At 40.3% G+C, this 19,426-nt stretch overlaps 1 protein-coding gene across 3 annotated transcripts in view; it reads right to left on the reverse strand.

The window, feature by feature from the left end:
• The window catches only part of LOC139415239 (protein phosphatase 4, regulatory subunit 4), a 116,202-nt gene that overhangs the window by 50,028 nt on the left and 46,748 nt on the right, over positions 1-19,426 (reverse strand). For all 3 annotated transcript variants that reach the window (XM_071163177.1, XM_071163179.1, XM_071163178.1), the window contains exons 3-7: positions 16,407-16,509; positions 16,023-16,170; positions 12,160-12,233; positions 9,010-9,116; positions 8,283-8,390 (exon numbers count right to left, since the gene is read on the reverse strand). In XM_071163177.1, coding sequence (XP_071019278.1) covers positions 8,283-8,390; positions 9,010-9,116; positions 12,160-12,233; positions 16,023-16,170; positions 16,407-16,509 — 540 coding nt within the window. The remainder of the gene's footprint in view (positions 1-8,282; positions 8,391-9,009; positions 9,117-12,159; positions 12,234-16,022; positions 16,171-16,406; positions 16,510-19,426) is intronic.

Below are 19,426 nucleotides of genomic sequence, written 5' to 3' on the forward strand. Positions count from 1 at the left end.
ATTTACTTTTCGTCAGCCAACAAGATGAGTAGGTCTACCAAACAGGAAAAGCACTAGCCTATGTCAATCCACTATGCACCTATTATATTCTGTGAGAGAAATAAATATTCCAAACAGTTGTGGGATGCGATAGATCCCAAATTAATTAAAAAAACTAGCATCATAAAAAATGTTTTATGCAATAGTCAATGAACAGGCAGAGAGAGTTCCTCTGTCCAGTGTCTGTGTTATTTTGCCCATCTTAATCTTGTCTTTTTATTGGCCAGTCTGAGATTTGGCTTTTTCTTTGCAACTCTGCCTAAAAGGCCAGCATCCCGGAGTCGCCTCTTCACTGTTGATGTTGAGACTGGTGTTTTGTGGGTAAAATTTAATGAAGCTGCCAATCAATTGAGGACTTGTGAGGCATCTGTTTCTCAAACTAGACACTCTAATGTACTTGTCCTTGCTCAGTTGTGCACCGGGGCCTCCCACTCCTCTTTCTAATCTAGTTAAGAGTCAGTTTGCACAGTTCTGTGAAGGGAGTAGTACACACTGTTGTACGAGATCTTCAGTTTCTTGCCAATTTCTCGCATGGAATAGCCTTAATTTCTCAGAACAAGAATAGACTGACAAGTTTCAGAAGAAAGTTATTTGTTCCTGGCCATTTTGAGCCTGTAGTCGAACCCATAAATGCTGATGCTCCAGATACTCAACTAGTCTAAAGAAGGCTAGTTTTATTGCTTCTTTAATCAGAACAAATGTTTTCAGCTGTGCTAACATAATTGCAAAAGGGTTTTCTAATGATCAATTAGCCTTTTAAAATGATAAACTTGGATTAGCTAACACAACGTGCCATTGGAACACAGGAGTGATGGTTGCTGATAATGGGACTCTATGCCTATGTAGATATTCCATTAAAAACCAGCCGTTTCCAACTACAATGGTCATTTACAACATTAACAATGTCTGACACTGTATTTCTGATCAATGTGATGTTATTTTAATGGACAGAATTAGCTTTTCTTTCAAAAACAAGGATATTTCGAAGTGACCCCAAACTTTTGAACGGTAGTCTCTAATGTGCTAGTGATGGCTATTTAACAGTCTGATGGCATTTAGATAGAAGCTGTTTTTCAGCCTCTCAGTCCCAGCTTTGATGCACCTGTACTGACCACGCCGTCTGGATGATAACGGGGTGAACAGACAGTGGCTCGGGTGGTTGTTGTCTTTGATAATCTTTTTGGTCTTCCTGTGACATCGGGTGCTGTAAGTGTCCTGGAGGGCAGGTAGTTTGCCCTTGATGATACGTTGGGCACACCGCACCACCCTCTGGAGAGCCCTGCAGTTGCAGGTGGTGCAGTAGCCGTACCAGGCCGTGATACAACCTGACAGGACGCTCTCAATTGTGCATCTGTAAAAGTTTATGAGTGTTTTAGGAGACAAGACACATTTCTTCAGCCTCCTGAGGCACTGTTGCGCCTTCTTCACCACACTGTCTGTGTGGGTGGACCATTTCAGTTTGTCAGTGATGTGTACGCTGGGGAAGATTTTCCACCTTCTCTACTGCAGTCCAGTCGATGTGGATAGGGGGGCGCTCCCTCTGCTGTTTCCTGAAGTTCACAATCAGCTCCTTTGTTTTGTTGACGTTGGGTGAGAGGTTACTTTCCTGGCACCACACTCCCAGGTCCCTCACCTCCTCCCTGTAGTCTGTCTCGTCATTGTTGGTAATCAATGACAAGACATTGATTACCAATGTAACCAGTTGCACAGGGTGGGGTTCAGACCCAGGGCCTCGAACTTAATGATGAGCTTGGAGGGTACTGTGGTGTTGAATGCTGAATTCTATAGTCAATGAACAGCATTCTTACATAGTTATTCCTCTTGTCCAGATGGGATAGGGCAGTGTTCAGTGTCGATGTGGCTCATCGTCTGTGGATCATATATCAGACTATTCTTGATTTAAACTTGTCTTTACATATACTAAATAATATATATATACATATATATGTGACATTTGTTTTGATTTAGAATGGACCATTATCATGCACCTGTATCGAAATAGGGGCAGAGGGAAAAAATACATGTCATCTATGCACTTAAATAGAGAATGGAGGACGCTTTTCCCCCTGGTTTATTTTTATGCCAGCCAGGTAGGCTATACTCCTGTTGTAAAAAATAAACAATGTGTTTAATATTAGGAAAGCTGAGAAATAAATATAGTAGGCCTAGACTATAGAAAGCTGATGGGCTCCTCCTCTCTTTATTAGAGGCCATCACTCTGTTTTCTCCTGCAATTGCATAGCCTACAGATATGTTGAGCAGAAAGCGCTCGATTAGATTTCAAATACATTTGCAATGTCAGAGTGATTAGAGGGACAATAGAGTGCTGAGTACCAGGAAAGATAGTACGTTTGGTAGGCTACTAATGATCAGCAGCAGCATGAGAGCTTGGAGAAGCCTAATTAACGGTCATGTGGAATTTGACTGCCTTCATGGCACGTAACAGCTGGTGAGGCGGTAATACGGTCACCGCAACAGCCCTAGTCATGGCTGATCCACATGAGATCTCTCAACCAAAAGGGGTATCCTACGAAGCAAGCTATATCTTACTCAGGGTTTTCTAAAGCTAACCAGCTTCAGATTCCAGCTCAGGCTTAATCGTACTTCAACGGTGGATATCGGTCGACCGTCTGCGCTTGTAACTGCATAATGGCTAGTCAAACGCCAAACTCTTCATTGAGACAATGGTGAAAAATAAATCCATGGGCGAGTCAGTGCCACATTTTCATTTCAGCTGAAATCAAAAGGATTTTTTTTTAATGATCTTGCCAATTCAACAGGATATTGTGTGAAACAGGCTTTTAATTCACTAGGGTAGGGGGCAGCATTCGGAATTTTGGATGAAAAGCGTGCCCAAATTAAACTGCCTGCTACTTAGGCCCAGAAGCTAGGATATGCATTTAATTATTAGATTTGGATAGAAAGCACTCTAAAGTTTCCAAAACAATTAAAATAATGTCTGTGAGTATAACAGAACTCATATGGCATGCGAAAACCTGAGGAAAATCCAACCAGGAAGTACTATTATTTTGAAAGGCTGTTTATCTATTGGAAGCCTATCGACCATACAAAGACTTAGGACCCAGTTCATGACATCTATGGCTTCCTCTACACGTGGCCAGTCTTTAGGCATGGTTTCAGGCGTTTACTCTGAAAAATTAGGGAGATACAGCACTTTCAATGAGAGGCCAGTGGAAATTTCCAGCCATGAGTCCTGTTTCTCCTTTTCTATTGACAAAGCTTTTGTCCAGTTGAAATATTATTTATTATTTATAACAAAAACAACCTGAGGATTGGACGAGTCGGACGTTTACATACACTTAGGTTGGAGTCATTAAAACTCATTTTTCAACCACTCCACAAATTTCTTGTCAATAAACTATAGTTTTGGCAAGTCTGTTAGGACATCTACTTTGTCCATGGACACCAGTCATTTTTCCAACAATTGTTTACAGACAAATAATTTCACTTATAATTCACTGTATCACAATTCCAGTGGGTCAGAAGTTTACATACACTAAGTTGACTGTGCCTTTAAACAGCTTGGAAAATTCCAGAAAATGATGTCATGGCTTTAGAAGCTTCTATATCCTAATTGACATAATTTGAGTCAATTGGAAGTGTACCTGTGGATGTATTTCAAGGCCTACCTTCAAACTTAGTGCCTCTTTGCTTGACATCATCGGAAAATCAAAAGAAATCAGCCAAGACCTCAGAGAAAAAATTGTAGACCCCCACAAGTCTGGTTCATCCTTGGGAGCAATTTCCAAATGGCTGAAGGTACCACGTTCATCTGTAGAAACAATAGTACGCAAGTATAAACACCATGGGACCACACAGCCATCATACCGCTCAGGAAGGAGACGCGTTCTGTCTCCTAGAGATGAACGTACTTTGGTGCGAAAAGTGCAAACCAATCCCAGAACTACAGCAAAGAACCATGTGAAGATGCTGAGGAAACCGGTACAAAAGTATCTATATCCACAGTAAAACGAGTCATATATCGACATAACCTGAAAGGCCACTCAGCAAGGAAGAAGTAACTGCTCAAAAACCGCCATAAAAAAGCCAGACTACGGTTTGCAACTGCACATGGGGACAAATATCGTACTTATTGGAGAAATGTTCTCTGGACTGAAAAAACAAAAATATAACTGTTTGGGCATAATGACCATCGTTATGTTTGGAGGAAAAAGGGGGAGGCTTGCAAGCTAAAGAACAACATCCCAACCGTGAAGCACGGGGGTGGCAGCATCATGTTGTGGGTGGGCTTTGCTGCAGGAGGGACTGGGGCACTTCAGAAAATAGATGGCATCATGATGAAGGACAATTATGTGGATATATTGAAGCAACATCAAGACATCAGTCAGGAAGTTAAAGCTTGGTTGCAAACGGGTCTTCCATATGGACAATGACACCAAGCATACTTTCAAAGTTGTGGCAAAAATGCTTAAGGACAACAAAGTCAAGGTATTGGAGTGGCCATCACAAAACCCTGACCTCAATCCCATAAAACATTTGTGGGCAGAACTGAAAAAGTGTGTGCGAGCAAAGAGGCCTACAAATCTGACTCAGTTACACCAGCTTTGTCAGGAGGAATGGGCCAAAATTTACCCAACTTATTGTGGGAAGCTTGTGGAAGGCTAACTGAAACGTTTGACCCAAGCTAAACAATTGCAAGGCAATGCTAACAAATACTAATTGAGTGTATGTAAACTTCTGACCCACTGGGAATGTGATGAAAGAAATAAAAGCTGAAATAAATCACTCTACTATTATTCTGACATTCCACATTCTTAAAATAAAGTGGTGATCCTAACTGACCTAAAACAGGTTATTCTTACTAGGATTAAATGTCAGGAATTGTGAAAAACTGAGTTTAAATGTATTTAGCTAAGGTGTATGTAAACTTCCGACTTCAATTGTTTATGTCATATATTTTAACATTATAATTTTCTTAAATAAAAAAACATTTGATCAATTGTCTTCGTCAAATGAAGGGGATGATGACGCAATCTTTGCAAGAGGGAGGGAATATTATTTCATTGGTCCTCAACATATTGGCTCAGTCATTTCAGTGGAGTTACCTGTGAGTTAGCCTCCCCTGGAGCAGGTTAGTTCTGAATAATTCATTGCCATAGAAAGTTACCTGGCTAAAAGGTGAGCCACTTTCGTATGACCGGTTATCCCGAGTTGAACTCAGAGTTGACCAAAGTTACCTCGCCAACTCCTCACACCTGCTTTGTAGTATACCCCTCTGAGTAATCCAACAAGCCTGGGGCAGGTTACACCATTTTGTCATAAAAAAAGTACAATGCACCTTGTACCACCACCTGATGGGCACTGGAAGAAAATGCACTCCCTAATCTCAAAACGTATCTGGACGAACAATGAAACAAGAATTAAACTCTCCATATTACAGAGACAAAAGCCTCCCAAACTTCCAATGGTACTCTTGGTCATTTTCTCTGCATTCTTGCTACTTGGCTAAATCCAGAAACTTGCTTGTCATGGCATCCAATATAATAAAGATGTGTTCACCAACACAGATAACAAAACCTTATCTATTCCAACGTAGCTCTGAAACAATCTAAATTAAGAATCGGCTCTATTATTTCTCACTTCATTTCTGTTTGGCATACATTCTCTGTGCATTCCAAGATATACAAAAGTACAACCTGCCTGGCACCTCATTACTTTTCTACTTACAATTACATTTTGCTATGCACGCTCATGGGGTATCTTGGAAAACAAAGCCTCACCTTCATCCCTTTCATAAAGTACTGCTTGGAAAAAGAGGTCTCGTCTCTGCACTGAATTCCCGTCTAGTAAAGTCCTCATCCAAGCCGCTTTCAATTGACAAATTGTGGAAAAAAGATCTACAAACATCCAACAATGTTCTTAATTGGCAAACAATATGGCACAATATATCTATCTATCTATCTTCCAGAAATCCAAATCACCAAATTATTCACTTTAATTTTGTTCCCAGAATGTACTTTACTCCCCGGAAATTCTATGACATAAAAGCCAAACCATCACCCAATTGTACTCTATGCTCTAATGACACCCAAGGTACCTTAATCCATACGATGTGGGAAAGCCCGGGGGTAAAATCATTCTGGAAAATGATCTTCCCTGTGCTCTCAATTTAATGCAACCTCATTCTTGAATTATTATTTATCTTTCTTTAGTTTTCTCCCCCTTTTTTCATATTAATATACTTAACTGTCAATGAATAATAAATGTATATAAAAAATAAGGTTGACACAAATACAACTACAAATACAAGCATGCTGATGCCATTCACATCGAGATACCGAGTCAGAGCTGCCAATTTCATTTATTTTAGGGTGCAAAGCTGATGTCATTTTTTGCTGCATCTCTTTTGTAAAAACAATACTGTCATTATGAATGCTATGAACATGAGTCACTGCCTATTTGCTGTGTTTATTGTGCCTGTTATCCAACAAGTGTCAAAAAAAGGAAATGGACTTGACTTTAGTTTAAGACCACTGCTGATGTATGGAAACATGATACTGTTTTATTGTGAACTAGGCTATCCCTAAGTGTAGGAGCTAAGAAGAATAGAATCTCCGTCCCCCAACATTGGCAATGTAAAACAGCACATTTCATTAACTGCATCCAAAAGATCAATGAAGGATGACAAGAGAATCAAGTTACAGAACATGTCATGTCAAGGTTACAGGGTTGTGTTGGTGACTGACACATAATACACCTTCTCCTTAATAAGTCAATCACCCTCTGACAAAATACATATTCTGATAACTCACTGTTGCAGTTGGCGGCCTGCGATACTCCAATACCAATATTCAACAGTGAGTTTGACAGTAACTAACGCTAGCACATACTGTATTAATGTAGCACTGTTAAAGGGATAGTTCACACAAGAAAACTATTTTAGTATTGTGTTAAAGTTTGATGGACTAATGAACAAAACATGAAAAGATCCATTCAAAGAATCAGGTCATTTGTTTCTGTGCACCAATTAGTGTTGGTGTTTCAATTCATTGCACCTGTCAGTAGCGCAAATATTTTCTATTCAACTAATGGATCAATATCTATATATGTTATCGAAGGAGAACATCTCTATGAGGATGGGGATAAGAAATAAGACATAATAAAATAACAGGAAAGGGGAGACGATAGGACAAATGATACTGAGATGCACTCTAGGGGCTGGTTTCCTGGACATCAGATTAAGCATAGTGCTGGACTTAAAAGTATGCTCAATGAAGATTCTCCATTGAAAGTGCTTTTTGTCCAGGACTGGGCTTAATCTGTGTCTGAGAAACCAACCCAAAGAATATACTGCACACTTAGTGTGCCGTCCTGTGAGTTTCTCTATTTGGTCAATATGTATCCATTAGTTGTAGTGCCACTAAGCATTAATACCAAAGTAAGCACTACCTTCCCCCTGCCACTTTCCTGATTGCAAAATAAAGCATTTGCTACACGGGTAACTGGGCAGCATTTTATAAATCGTTTTTCTTGACTGGGCCGGTTGTTCCCAGGGGGCTGCTGCAGTCTATCAGGGTTGATAGTGTGTGGTTGTCAAATGACACCCTATTCCCTATAGGCCCATAGTGCTCTGCTCAAAAGTAGTGCGCTATATAGGGAATAGGGTGCCATTTGGGACACAATGTTGCTGCTGCGTTCCATGGAGAGGCAAACTGAATCTGCGGGAGCTCTGGGAAACTGGGCCATGTTTATTAGGCACCAAACAGAAGAAAACTGAATGAAACATGGAGGGACAATCTGGTTTTGTCCAATAAGAAACGTTCATATTTGTTTTCTGTTGAGTGCCCCAATTAACACGACCCTGACTGATCCTCTACCACAGAGAGAAATGGATTGCAGACCCTCTGCAGTGTGCCTTCTATCAGGGGGGGGGGGGGGGGGGGGGGGGGGGTGTGTTTAGCCTTTTCAAAGACACTGTTCAATTTAACCGCTATGCCTTTCGGTTTTAATAATGTGACTGTTTCTACCAGTGGAGTCTTGTGGGTGGAAAAATCAGAGGAGGGGCTCAATGTAATGGCTGGAATGGAATAAATGGAAAGGTATCAAACACATAAAACACATGGAAACCATTTCATTTATTTCATTCCAGCCATTACAATGAGCTCTCCTACGATTTTAATGTGACACCATACAAAGCTGTTTTCTAGATTATTTGAAAGGATTATTCTCCTCTTTTTATCTTCTCTGTTCTTTTCTTTTACCCGATTCCTCTGGCGATGTTCTCCAGCTGGCGACACATGCAGGAGCGCACCTCGTACTCCACGTCCTGGCACAGGGACCTCACCAGGGGCAGGAGGTCCTTCTTCACTCTGCCAAAAGGGGTTCATACAATTTTGGGGCATATCAAGAGAAATCTAATTATGATTGATTTTTGGAAAGCTGTCCCAAAGGGCACAATATAGATTTAAAAAAAGGCTAATATAATTGAAACTAATTTAGATGAGCTGTGAAATTATTGTAACTAATTTAGCCTAGAAGCTGTGGGTCCTACATCTATTGTCCAGGCCAGGGGTGGGCTCGCCAGCCAAATAAATGCGGCCTATGGGGGATATTTTTCTTGTTGTTTGGAGAAATTATTATTTTGGGTTGGAAAAACAACACTCCAGGCCACACTTGAAAGTCTAAAAGTAGATAGAAAGTATTTTTTTCTGGCCAGCAAATTGATTTTGACGAACAAATGTGTGGCACATGGTTGAATTTTTAAATCCTGATGTGGCCCTAGAGCTAAAAAGTTTGCCCCACCCCTGGTCTAGACTTTCTATCATTAACTAATTAATCCTACCGTAGCATCTATGGCCCCTACATCTATTTAACTAATTTAATCAAGACATTTTCTTACAGAAAAATAAGCATTTAATCAAGACATTCCCTTGTAGAAAAACAAGCATCAGACCTTCTGTTTGGTGATTGAGCAAGATACAAACTCACATGGGAGACTCAAACTTGCAGGCCACCTTCCCCAGGATACGACAGCTGGCTAAACGGGCCTGCAGGGACTGAGACAGCTGAGCTTTGGACACAAGCGGGCTGAGGATCTGCATGATCAACCAATGGGTACAGGCTATTAGGGTGTTAGTGAAGGAACAGCCTGTTTAAGGACACCATGGGTTGTATCCCAAATTACATCCTATTTCATTTATAGTGCACTTTTTTACCAGTGCTCCATAGGGACCATGCTAAATGATGTTGTCAAGTTTAGTTTCCTAACTAACCACAGTTCTTTACAAGTAATTGTGGCTGACTTGAGTTGTCAGGCACAGTATTGTCATACTGAGAAATGATAGCCAACTTAGTTTCTTCCAATGGCACTGTTCCATTAGAAGCCATCTTAATTCCCCATATAAGATATACTAATGGTTATACAGTCATTGGCATTAAAAAGCTAATCTGTACTGCAGGGTAGTATAAAACAATTGCCTCAAACTGGATGTATCTGCATCGTCAGGGGCTTATTTCAGAAATGTATTCCATAACATGGGTTATTGTTAAATGATTGCTAATGAACATGGTGCTTGGCATCTCCCTGTGAGAGAGTTTGTCATATTTACAAATGGACCTTGGCACAGCAAGGCATTTTGAAAAAGTACTGTTTTAATGCCCAGAAATATGCCCAGAAATTCCTTAGAAGCCTGGCATAATTCTCAGGTAAGATACTATGGGACGGTTTCCCAGACACTGAGTAAGCCTAGTTTTGGACTAAAAAGCAAGCTGAATGGAGAATTACAGTAACACATACAAGAAACACATTTAAATTAATAAAATGAGATGCAACAAAATACAAAAAAATCTAAATGTCAGGGAGTTGAGGAAAAAATGGAGGTGGTCAGTTGACCAACTGAACGCAAATTGGCCCTATATGTGCCATATAAGAGTCTTTCTATAAATAATGGGTCCAATGTGTGACATTAGGATCAAAATGGGAAAATGGTTTGAAAGTACAAAAAATGAATTGCACAGTAATAAAAGCAAATATATTATAAAATTGACCCATAAGTCTCCCTAACAACAACATATACCTAGAACTATTCAGCCAGATCCAAAATTATTGGTACCCTTGATAAAGATGAGCAAAAAATACTGCATAAAATAAATAATACAAATACAATATTTTTATGGGGGGGGGGGGGGGGGTTTAAAAGGTAATATTTTTTTCTTCTCAAAAACATAAATTATTGGCATCCCTGTTTTCAAAACCTCAACTTGGGAGGATAACGGCACTTTTTCTAAAATGTTTTATGAGACTGGAGAACACATTGGGAGGGATCTTGGATCATTCCTCCATACAGAATCTTTCCAGATCATTGACATCCTTTGTCTGCGCTTATGGACTGCCCTCTTCAAATTAAACCATTATGGTTTTCAATTGGGTTCAAGTCCAGAGACTGAGATGGGCATTGCAAAATTGTGATTTTCTGGTCAATTAACCATTTCTTTATGGATTTTGATGTGTGCTTGGGGTTATTAATCTATTTTATATAAGATACTTTTAGCATTCAAAAGTAAGTGTGACAATTAACCACCATTACAAACCTGAGTGTTATAATGTTTGGGGTTGGGCAATAATCTATCCTACACAAATGCGCAGTCTGATTTTGGCTACGCTACTTTGAAGCAAGGTAAGACCTACCTCATAATATGAAGTAAAACATACAGGTTTCAAACAATTAAGTATATGTTTTCAAAATGCATACGGTCTCCAGCTCAGATTGCAAGGTAGCGTGCCTACCGTGTTGCCTATGCACATAAATGGTGAATGGAACACAGAGTTCAAGATAAAAACTGTATCTCTTTTTAATCGCTGTCATCAAAACACTGTTTTTAACACGCGATTGCATTTAGAACTTTTGCACAATGATTGGGCTTATAAGAACACGTTTCACTCCATTAGCAACCAGCTGTTTGAGAAGATGCAGCCCTCGCTGTCCGACAGGTGATATTCCGCTCAAACTAGGCACTGTGCACGACTGATAAATAGATACATGACGAACTAACAAAAATACACACGTGACAATTTAATTCCATAAATTATGCTAATTAACAGTAAGCAAGACTGGTCAAATTTATTTTAGATGGCGAACTGATTTATTGTTAACTGTTGCAGTGCGACAAAAACAACAACACAGAGTTACACATAAACAAACATACAGTCAATAACACAATAAAAAAATCTATATACAGTGTGTGCAAATGTAGAAGAGTAGGGAGGTAAGGCAATAAATAGGCCATAGAGGCAAAATAATTACAATTTAGAATTAACACTGGAGTGATAGATAATGTGCAAGTAGAGATACTGGGGTGCAAAAGAGCAAGAGGATAAATAACAATATGGGGATGAGGTGTGTTATTTACAGATTGGCTGTGTACAGGTACAGTGATCGGTAAACTGATCTGACAGCTGATGCTTAAAGTTAGAGAGGGAGATATAAGACTCCAGCTTCAGTGACTTTTGCAATTCGTTCCAGTCATTGGCTGCAGGGAACTGGAAGGAAAGGCAGCCAAATAAAGTGTTGGCTTTGGGGATGACCAGTGAGCTGAGATAAGGCGGGGCTTTACCTAGCAAAGACTTATAGATGACCTGGAGCCAGTGGGTTTGGCGACGAATATGTAGTGAGGGCCAGCCAACGAGAGCATACAGGTCGCAGTGGTGGGTAGTATATGGGGCTTTGGTGGCAAAATGGATGCCACTGTGATAGACTACATCCAGTTTGCTGAGTAGAGTATTGGAGGATATTTTGTAAATGTTATCGCCAAAGTCAAGGATCGGCAGGATAGTCAGTTTTACGAGGTTATGTTTGGCAGCATGAGTGAAGGAGACTTTGTTGCGAAATAGGAAGCTGATTCTAGATTTAATTTTGAATTGGAGATGCTTAATGTGAATCTGGAAAGAAAGTTTACAGTCTAACCCTAGCTATTTGTAGTTGTCCACATATTCTAAGTCAGAAGCTTTCAGAGTAGTGATGCTAGTCATGCATTTTGGTTTACTAGCATTTAAAAGCAGTTGGAGGCCACGGAAGGAGACAGGAGCTTGTATGTGTTACGTTAATGTGTTAGCTAGTGTACATTTCAGGTTGTTGTTACCTCCTGTCTGATGGTTTCCTTTGGTAAAGCATCGATTGCAGACAGCAAAGTTTCCAGCCATGCGTTGCTCACCACTGTCGAAGAGAAACAGAGAAAAAGTGACATTTTAAAAACACTGAAAATTGCTACCAATGTTTAATAATGATTCCAGGGTCTTTGAAGTTTCGAAATGGAACATCCCTGTGCCAAAGAGTATGATGCCCTGCCAACCTACAGCCCACCAGTGACGGTAAGTCACAATGGTTAAGCTCTGTCATAAATTCAAACTGCTGCATTCACTCCCTCGCTCACACTGTGGGCGAAATGCCAGACAGACACTAGCTACATTCAACAGATCTGTGAGAAGAAGCTTTCATCGACTGTAATCCTGGAACAGTAGGATGCTGAATTGAAAACCTGAGTGAGCAACAGGCTTGTTCCTCTCGTGCCAACAATGGCTAAAGATTGATTCCTGCCAAGTAAGGTGCCACATGAATTGTACACAAGCTTAAAGCATGCTATTTGAGACTTTTGAAGGGATGTTACTTAACGTTCAACCTAAAGTTAAATTTGAGCTAGGACAGGAATACTGCAAAGCTGAAAGCGGGGCTGTGTAAGTCTGGCTGTATCCAACTCGCCCGGTTGTTACTATACAACCCACAAGTCTCTGCAATGTCCTTTTGGACAGGCTTAATTTGCCACTGGAAGACATTACACAAATAAAAAATACCCAGCTTTATGTCCTGCCAAAACATGACATTGTTTACATTCAGGGTCCAACACTAACTTTTTTCTTACTGGCCCAATTGAGCCAGTTGGCCAAAAATCTACTGTCCCGAACAGAATTTCAACGGGCCTGGACATGGTGTAGTTTTAAATGAATTGGTGTAATGCAGGACCTATAGATTGGCATGCTTCTTTCTATATTCAGCAATTAATAGGCTACATTTGGTTATTATGATACCGCTTAGATGTTAAGTCCCCTATTTAGGGGGCTTTGAGTGGTTCTGGACTGGTTTGGATGTACAAAGCGCTCTGTGAACATCGTAGGGTCATGTGTCTTATAGTGCAAGAAAGCCCCATCTCTCTGCTCCCACTCTCCCCGTGGGGATGACTTGAAGAGTCAGGTATCAGACCCCACATTTGCATAGGGACGTGTCACATTTCCGGGCCTATCCAGATAAAGGAACGATCCCCTGTGTCTGCGAAACTTACAGCTTCGCTTGCAATAGTGCATAATAAACGAGAGAATCTAGCGGATGCAACCATACTAGTTTAATCTCGCTGTGATATTCTCAGCAGCAATTAGAGCTCTCAACGTAAGTAAATAAAGTAATAGAATTGAACAAGACCACTTTCTCTTGGTCACAGATGGACAAAACCACTTTGTGCTTAAAGCTGAAGTAACGAGTCTGCACGCATTTAAACGGTGTCTCTGTGCTGCTCAGTGGACGTTTAGGAGAAAATTCTCTGTCTGCAGTTATATTAAATAGTGCCAATATTGTACTAAATATGACCATATCTATTTTACACATAGTATAAGATATCACATTTCTTATAAGTCATTTATAATTTCGTTGTTACTACATTTAGAAAGGATTTAATTAATTTCAAGACTTTTGTTGAATAGGAAAAAATATATATGATTCTTCATATTTTCCTACTATTTGTACTACATTAAGTTCTTGAGCTTCAGCAATTTATATACATATATTTTTACCAGAAAGGTGTTTACTCCAGACCTTTCAAAAACTATGCAAATGTAGCAGTTAGTGTTTATGGCCACCTCATGAAAAATGTTATGTCTATTTAGGTGGAAATCCACGTCTGATATTTTTTGTAGTTGTATTTTTTTATATTTCTATTTTAAATTAGGATTATTTATTTTTGTACCCCAATTTCAAGGTACCCCAATTGGTAGTTACAGTCTTGTCCCATCGCTGCAACTTCAATACGGACTCGGGAGAGGCGAAGGTCGAGAGCCTTACGTCCTCCGAAACATGACCCCACCAAGCCGCACTGCTTCTTGACACAATGCCCGCGGAAGCCAGCTGCACCAATGTGTCAGAAGAAACACAGTACACCTGGTGACCATGTCAGCGTGCATGAGCCCGGCCCGCCACAGAAGTCAGAGCGCGATGAGACAAGTACATCCCGGGCAATCAAACCCTCACCTAACCCGGACGGCGCTGGGCAAATTGTGCACCACCTCATGGGTCTCCAGGTCCAGGCCGGCTGCGACACAGCCTGGAATTGAACCAGGATCTGTAGTGATACAGCTAGCACTGTGATGCAGTGCCTTAGACTGCTGCGCCACTCGGGAGGCCTGTGCATCGTGTTATTTTAACCAATTATGCATACAGTTGAAGTCGGAAGTTTACATACACCTTAGCCAAATACATTTAAACTCAGTTTCTCACAATTCCTAACATTTAATCGCAGTAAAAATTCCCTGTCTTAGGTCAGTTAGGACCACCACTTTATTTTAAGAATGTGAAATGTCAGAATAATAGTAGAGACAATGATTTATTTCACTCAATTAGTATTTGGTAGCATTGCCTTTAAATTGTTTAACTTGGGTCAAATGTTTCGGGTAGCCTTCCACAGGCTTCCCACAATAAATTGGGTATATTTTGGCCCATTCCTCCTGACAGAGCTGGTGTAACTGAGTCAGGTATGTAGGCCTCCTTGCTCACACACACACTTCTTCAGTTCTGCCCACAAATTGTCTATAAGATTGAGGTCAGGGCTTTGTGATGGCCACTCCAATACTTTGACTTTGTTGCCATTTTGCCACACCTTTGGAAGTATGCTTGGGGTCATTGTCCATTTGGAAGACCCATTTGCAACCAAGCTTTTAACATCCTGACTGATGTCTTGATGTTCCTTCAATATATCCACATAATTTTCCTGCCTCATGATGCCGACTATTTTGTGAAGTGCACCAGTTCCTCCTGCAGTAAAGCACCCCAACAACATGATGCTGCCACCCCCGTGCTTCACTGTTGAGATGTTGTTCTTCGGCTTGCAAGCCTCCCCCTTTTTCCTCCAAACATAACGATGGTCATTATGGCCAAACAGTTCTATTTTTGTTTCATCAGACCAGAGGACATTTCTCCAAAAATAACTTTTTCGTAAACCCAGTCCAGTTCAAAGTGAATAGCACAGATCCATATATGGCAATGGCTATTTGCATATAGGCCTACTGCAGCTCTGATTGGTTATGGTGCACCAGTCAGGTCTGAGCGTGCTTGTCAATGCAATAGAATCCCACTCCAATGCCCTCTGCCTACAAATCTCTTGCACAGTTAGTTTTGCATTCCAAGTTTTGCATAGTTAATTCTGTTTCAGAATGTTACATTGAAAGTGGCTAATATTGCGTTGATTAGATCACAATTCCCACAGTAGAACAAAACGTTGATAGTGTTAACTACGGTGGAAAACTCTAGAAAGTTGAGGGAAAATCTCATGCTTCTCTGCGCGGGCTGACATTTCCTCTGTTTGGCAGTCAGATGGGAGATTGGTTGTATCATTCGACTTCTCGCTATAGTGGATTTTTTGTTGTTGTTGCGGTTTGTCTTTTTTTTTGGGGGGGGGGGGGGGCAATAGGGGCGATACCATTGTATATCACAATGTTTTATGGGTACATAATCACGATAGGACAAAGGCTGACATCGCCAAACCTGACTGCCTTGGTTTTTGTCAAATCAGTCTGGTTTGGCATAAGTTATTTGCTTACTAATGCCATGCTAATGACACGTTGAAGACAATTTTAACTTCCTGCCATGATCTTGTCGAATCAATTGTGGTAGCCTGTCATAAGTTATTATCATCACAACTTCTTATGACATCTCTTATGTTATGCTTATAAGAACCATGCTGACCTGTGTCCCGGTGGTCCAGGTTAAGTAAAACGATCTGTAGGATGGAGTGGGTGTGCGTCTGGATGAGGACAATGTCATCCTGGAGCAAGGTCAGGAAGGAGCCTGCCGCCGCTAGCTGCATGTCTGCCCCGGCTACGTGCAGTACTTCCTGTGTCAGAGGTCGAGAGGGGGTTAGAAGTGGGGAAGGGTTAAGTGAAGAGGTTAATTGACCATTTGTTACTATGGACATGTAGTCACAAGACACACCAAAAATGAATAATTATAATTTCATGGACATTTGTTATTAGTTAATGTTTCTATTCAGTCATAAAATTTCGGTTTTACAACAGTACAGTGGTTAATATGAATATTATGTTTTAGAGTAGAACAGATTAATTGGCCCACCCGAACTTTTGGCACTACCCGTCGGAAGGTCTCTGCTGGATTTTGACGCACCAGGTTTGGCAGGTTGATGATTACACTGGCTCTCTGGACATCCTGACCTGAGCTGGAGAAAGACAACCAAAGAACAGAGCACAGCTATAGCAAGCATGTTACATTTATTGTAAGAATTGGGGGTGAATGCAACCATACAGTACACAAACAGTGTTCATCAATTAATACTTTGCTAACACACATACACACACACTGACACATACATACACCCACCATATACGATGCTGATACTTTTTACTCTTATTATTATCTATCCTGATGCCTAGACACTTATCCCCTGCCTACATGTAGGTATGCCAGCAGCATACAACTTTACAGCTAGCAGCATACCACCCTGCAGCCCACTGCTGGTTTAGCAGCATACCACCCTGCTGCACACTGCTGGCTTAGCTCTGAAGCTAAGTAGGGTTGGTCCCTGGATGGGAGACCAGATGCTGCTGGAAGTGATGTTGGAGAGCCAGTAGGAGGCACTCTTTCCTCTGGTCAAAGAAAAAAATATCCCAGGGCAGTAGGATGGGATGTCCTGACACTCTGTGGTCACTAAATATCCCATGGTACCGATCTTAAGAGTAGGGGTGTTAACCCTGCAGTCCGGGTTAAATTCCTGATCTGGCCCTCATGGCCACCTAATCATCCCCAGCATCCAATTGTCTCATTAATCTCCCCTGTAACTATTCCCCCGGTTGTTGCTTTAAATGATAATTTGTTCTCAGTCAAATTAGCAGGTAAAATAAGAATTAAATAAACAAGTTCATATCTACGTATATGGTATTGGTAATCATTGTATATAGCTTCATTCTTGTGTTTTATTTCTCGTGGTTTTTTTCCTTATCTAACGCTGCATCGTTGGGAAAGAGCTTGTAAGTAAGCATTTCACTGTAAGCTGTTGTATTGGGCACGTGATGAATACAATTTGATTTGATTTGCAGTCAATTCATTTCATGTCCAGTCAATACAGGAAGTGAACTGAAATTCAAATAGTAATCAATAAAAAAGCTTCAATTAGGGTTGCAACATTCCGTCCACTTTCCCCAAGTTCCGGTCACTTTTTGGGAAACCTGGGAACTTTCTGGATTTGCAACCCTAGCTTTGATGCTGTCCACCTAGAAAACAATTGTATTGATAAGGTATTAGTTTATGTTAGTATTATTTTATTATATATTATTAGCTTTGTTTATTTTTCTCAATCAGAGCTAAACTTGGGACTCTTTTGTTAGGTGTGGAAGATGGCACCACCAAAGCGACACACTGCTGACCATTTATATCATACGTAGAGTTTTATTTTTCAGCGGGACAATGACACAAATGCTAATGCCAAAGACACACCAAGGTGTTTAGTGTTCCTGTGTGGTCCAGTCCCTGTCCTGACTTAAATGTGCTTGATGATTAGACACAAGCTTTGAATATTGTTGTTCATCAATGATTCCCAACCGCATTTACTGAGCTTGAGCAATTTTGACAAAAACAATGCCTTCAGTAAGTATTCATACCCCTTGATTTATTCCACACTGTGTTGTTACAGCCTGAATTCAAAATGGATTTAAAAAATATATATTCTCATCCATCTACACACAATTCCTCATAATAACATAGTGAATACTTGATTTTAGAAATTTGTGCAAATGTATTGAAAATGACATAGAATCACCTTCGGCTGCGATTACAGCTGCGAGTCTTTCTGAGTAAGTCTCTAAGAGCTTTGAACACCTGAAATGTACAATATTTGCACATTATTATTATTATTTTTTTATTTTTTATTCTTCAAGCTCTGTCAAGTTGGTTGTTGATCATTGCTAGAAAGCCATTTTCAAGTCTTGCCATAAATTTGAAGGCTGATTTAAGTCAAAACTGTAACTAAGCCACTCAGGAATATTCAATATGGTCTTGGTAAGCAATTCCAGTGTAGATTTGGCCTTGTGTTTTAGGTTATTGTCCTGCTGAAAGGTGAATTTGTCTCCCAGTGTCTGTTGGAAAGCCGACTGAACCAGGTTTTCCTCTGGTATTTGCCTGTGCTTAGCTCTATTTAGTTAATTTTTTTATTCTAAAACACTCCGTAGTCTTTGCCAATGACAAACATACCCATAACAAGATGCACTTGTGATACATTTAGAAAAATGTTCTATAATTTTATTTCACTTTGAAGATGTGGGGTCGGTTGTGTAGATCTGCAGAAAGAAAATCTAATTTAATCTTGTTTTAGATTTACTTTTAAGGCAGCAAAAAAAGTGAAGAACAGTGCAAGGGGTGTGTAGACTCACTAGGCACCGTATATTTGCTTTAAATGTTCAAATGTTCTTCAAAGTCAATAGGTGAAGTTGCAGAGTTGCTTTGATGTGATAGCATTGTTGTTTAGATGTTTTCTTCCCACTAATTAGGCTATTTTCTGATTAACCATAGTGTCTATCCACTAGAAATATAGATCTTGGATCAGGCTAATGAGACCATGAGGCTACAAGAGATTGGATTCATCTCACACACCACCAGTGAGCGGATCGATTTCAAGCTCATTGATCCTGTTAGCTCGGGGACAACCGGGACGAAAGTAACACGGGGCAAAAGTAACTAGCCAATTGTCTCAGATAACACAGAAGCTAACATGTTGTAGTGAAGCCAGCACGTTCCTAATGCGGAGGACAACCTTCCTGCAAAAAAACAGCAGAGTCTGACTATGTTTCGCCGAGTTCTGTGAGCGAAACAGGAGGAAAGCAGCATCTAAAATTCCTAATTTAACATTGGAGGGGGAAGTTTTTCTAACTATGTCTCCAGAAGATTGCTTACAAGCATGAGCGAGCAGTTTAAAAAAAGGATATATTGCCTGGGCTACTGGGGGAGGTTGAGGCCTTAAAAACAGGAATTTATTACAGTAATAAAATGGAAGAAATACGAGCGGAAAATAAGACATTGAAAACTACCATGAACTCCCTTAAAGACACCACAGAGAGGCTACAGTATTATAATAAAACAATGAA

The sequence above is a fragment of the Oncorhynchus clarkii genome, chromosome 8 (assembly GCF_045791955.1).
Source record: "Oncorhynchus clarkii lewisi isolate Uvic-CL-2024 chromosome 8, UVic_Ocla_1.0, whole genome shotgun sequence".
NCBI lineage: Eukaryota > Metazoa > Chordata > Actinopteri > Salmoniformes > Salmonidae > Oncorhynchus > Oncorhynchus clarkii.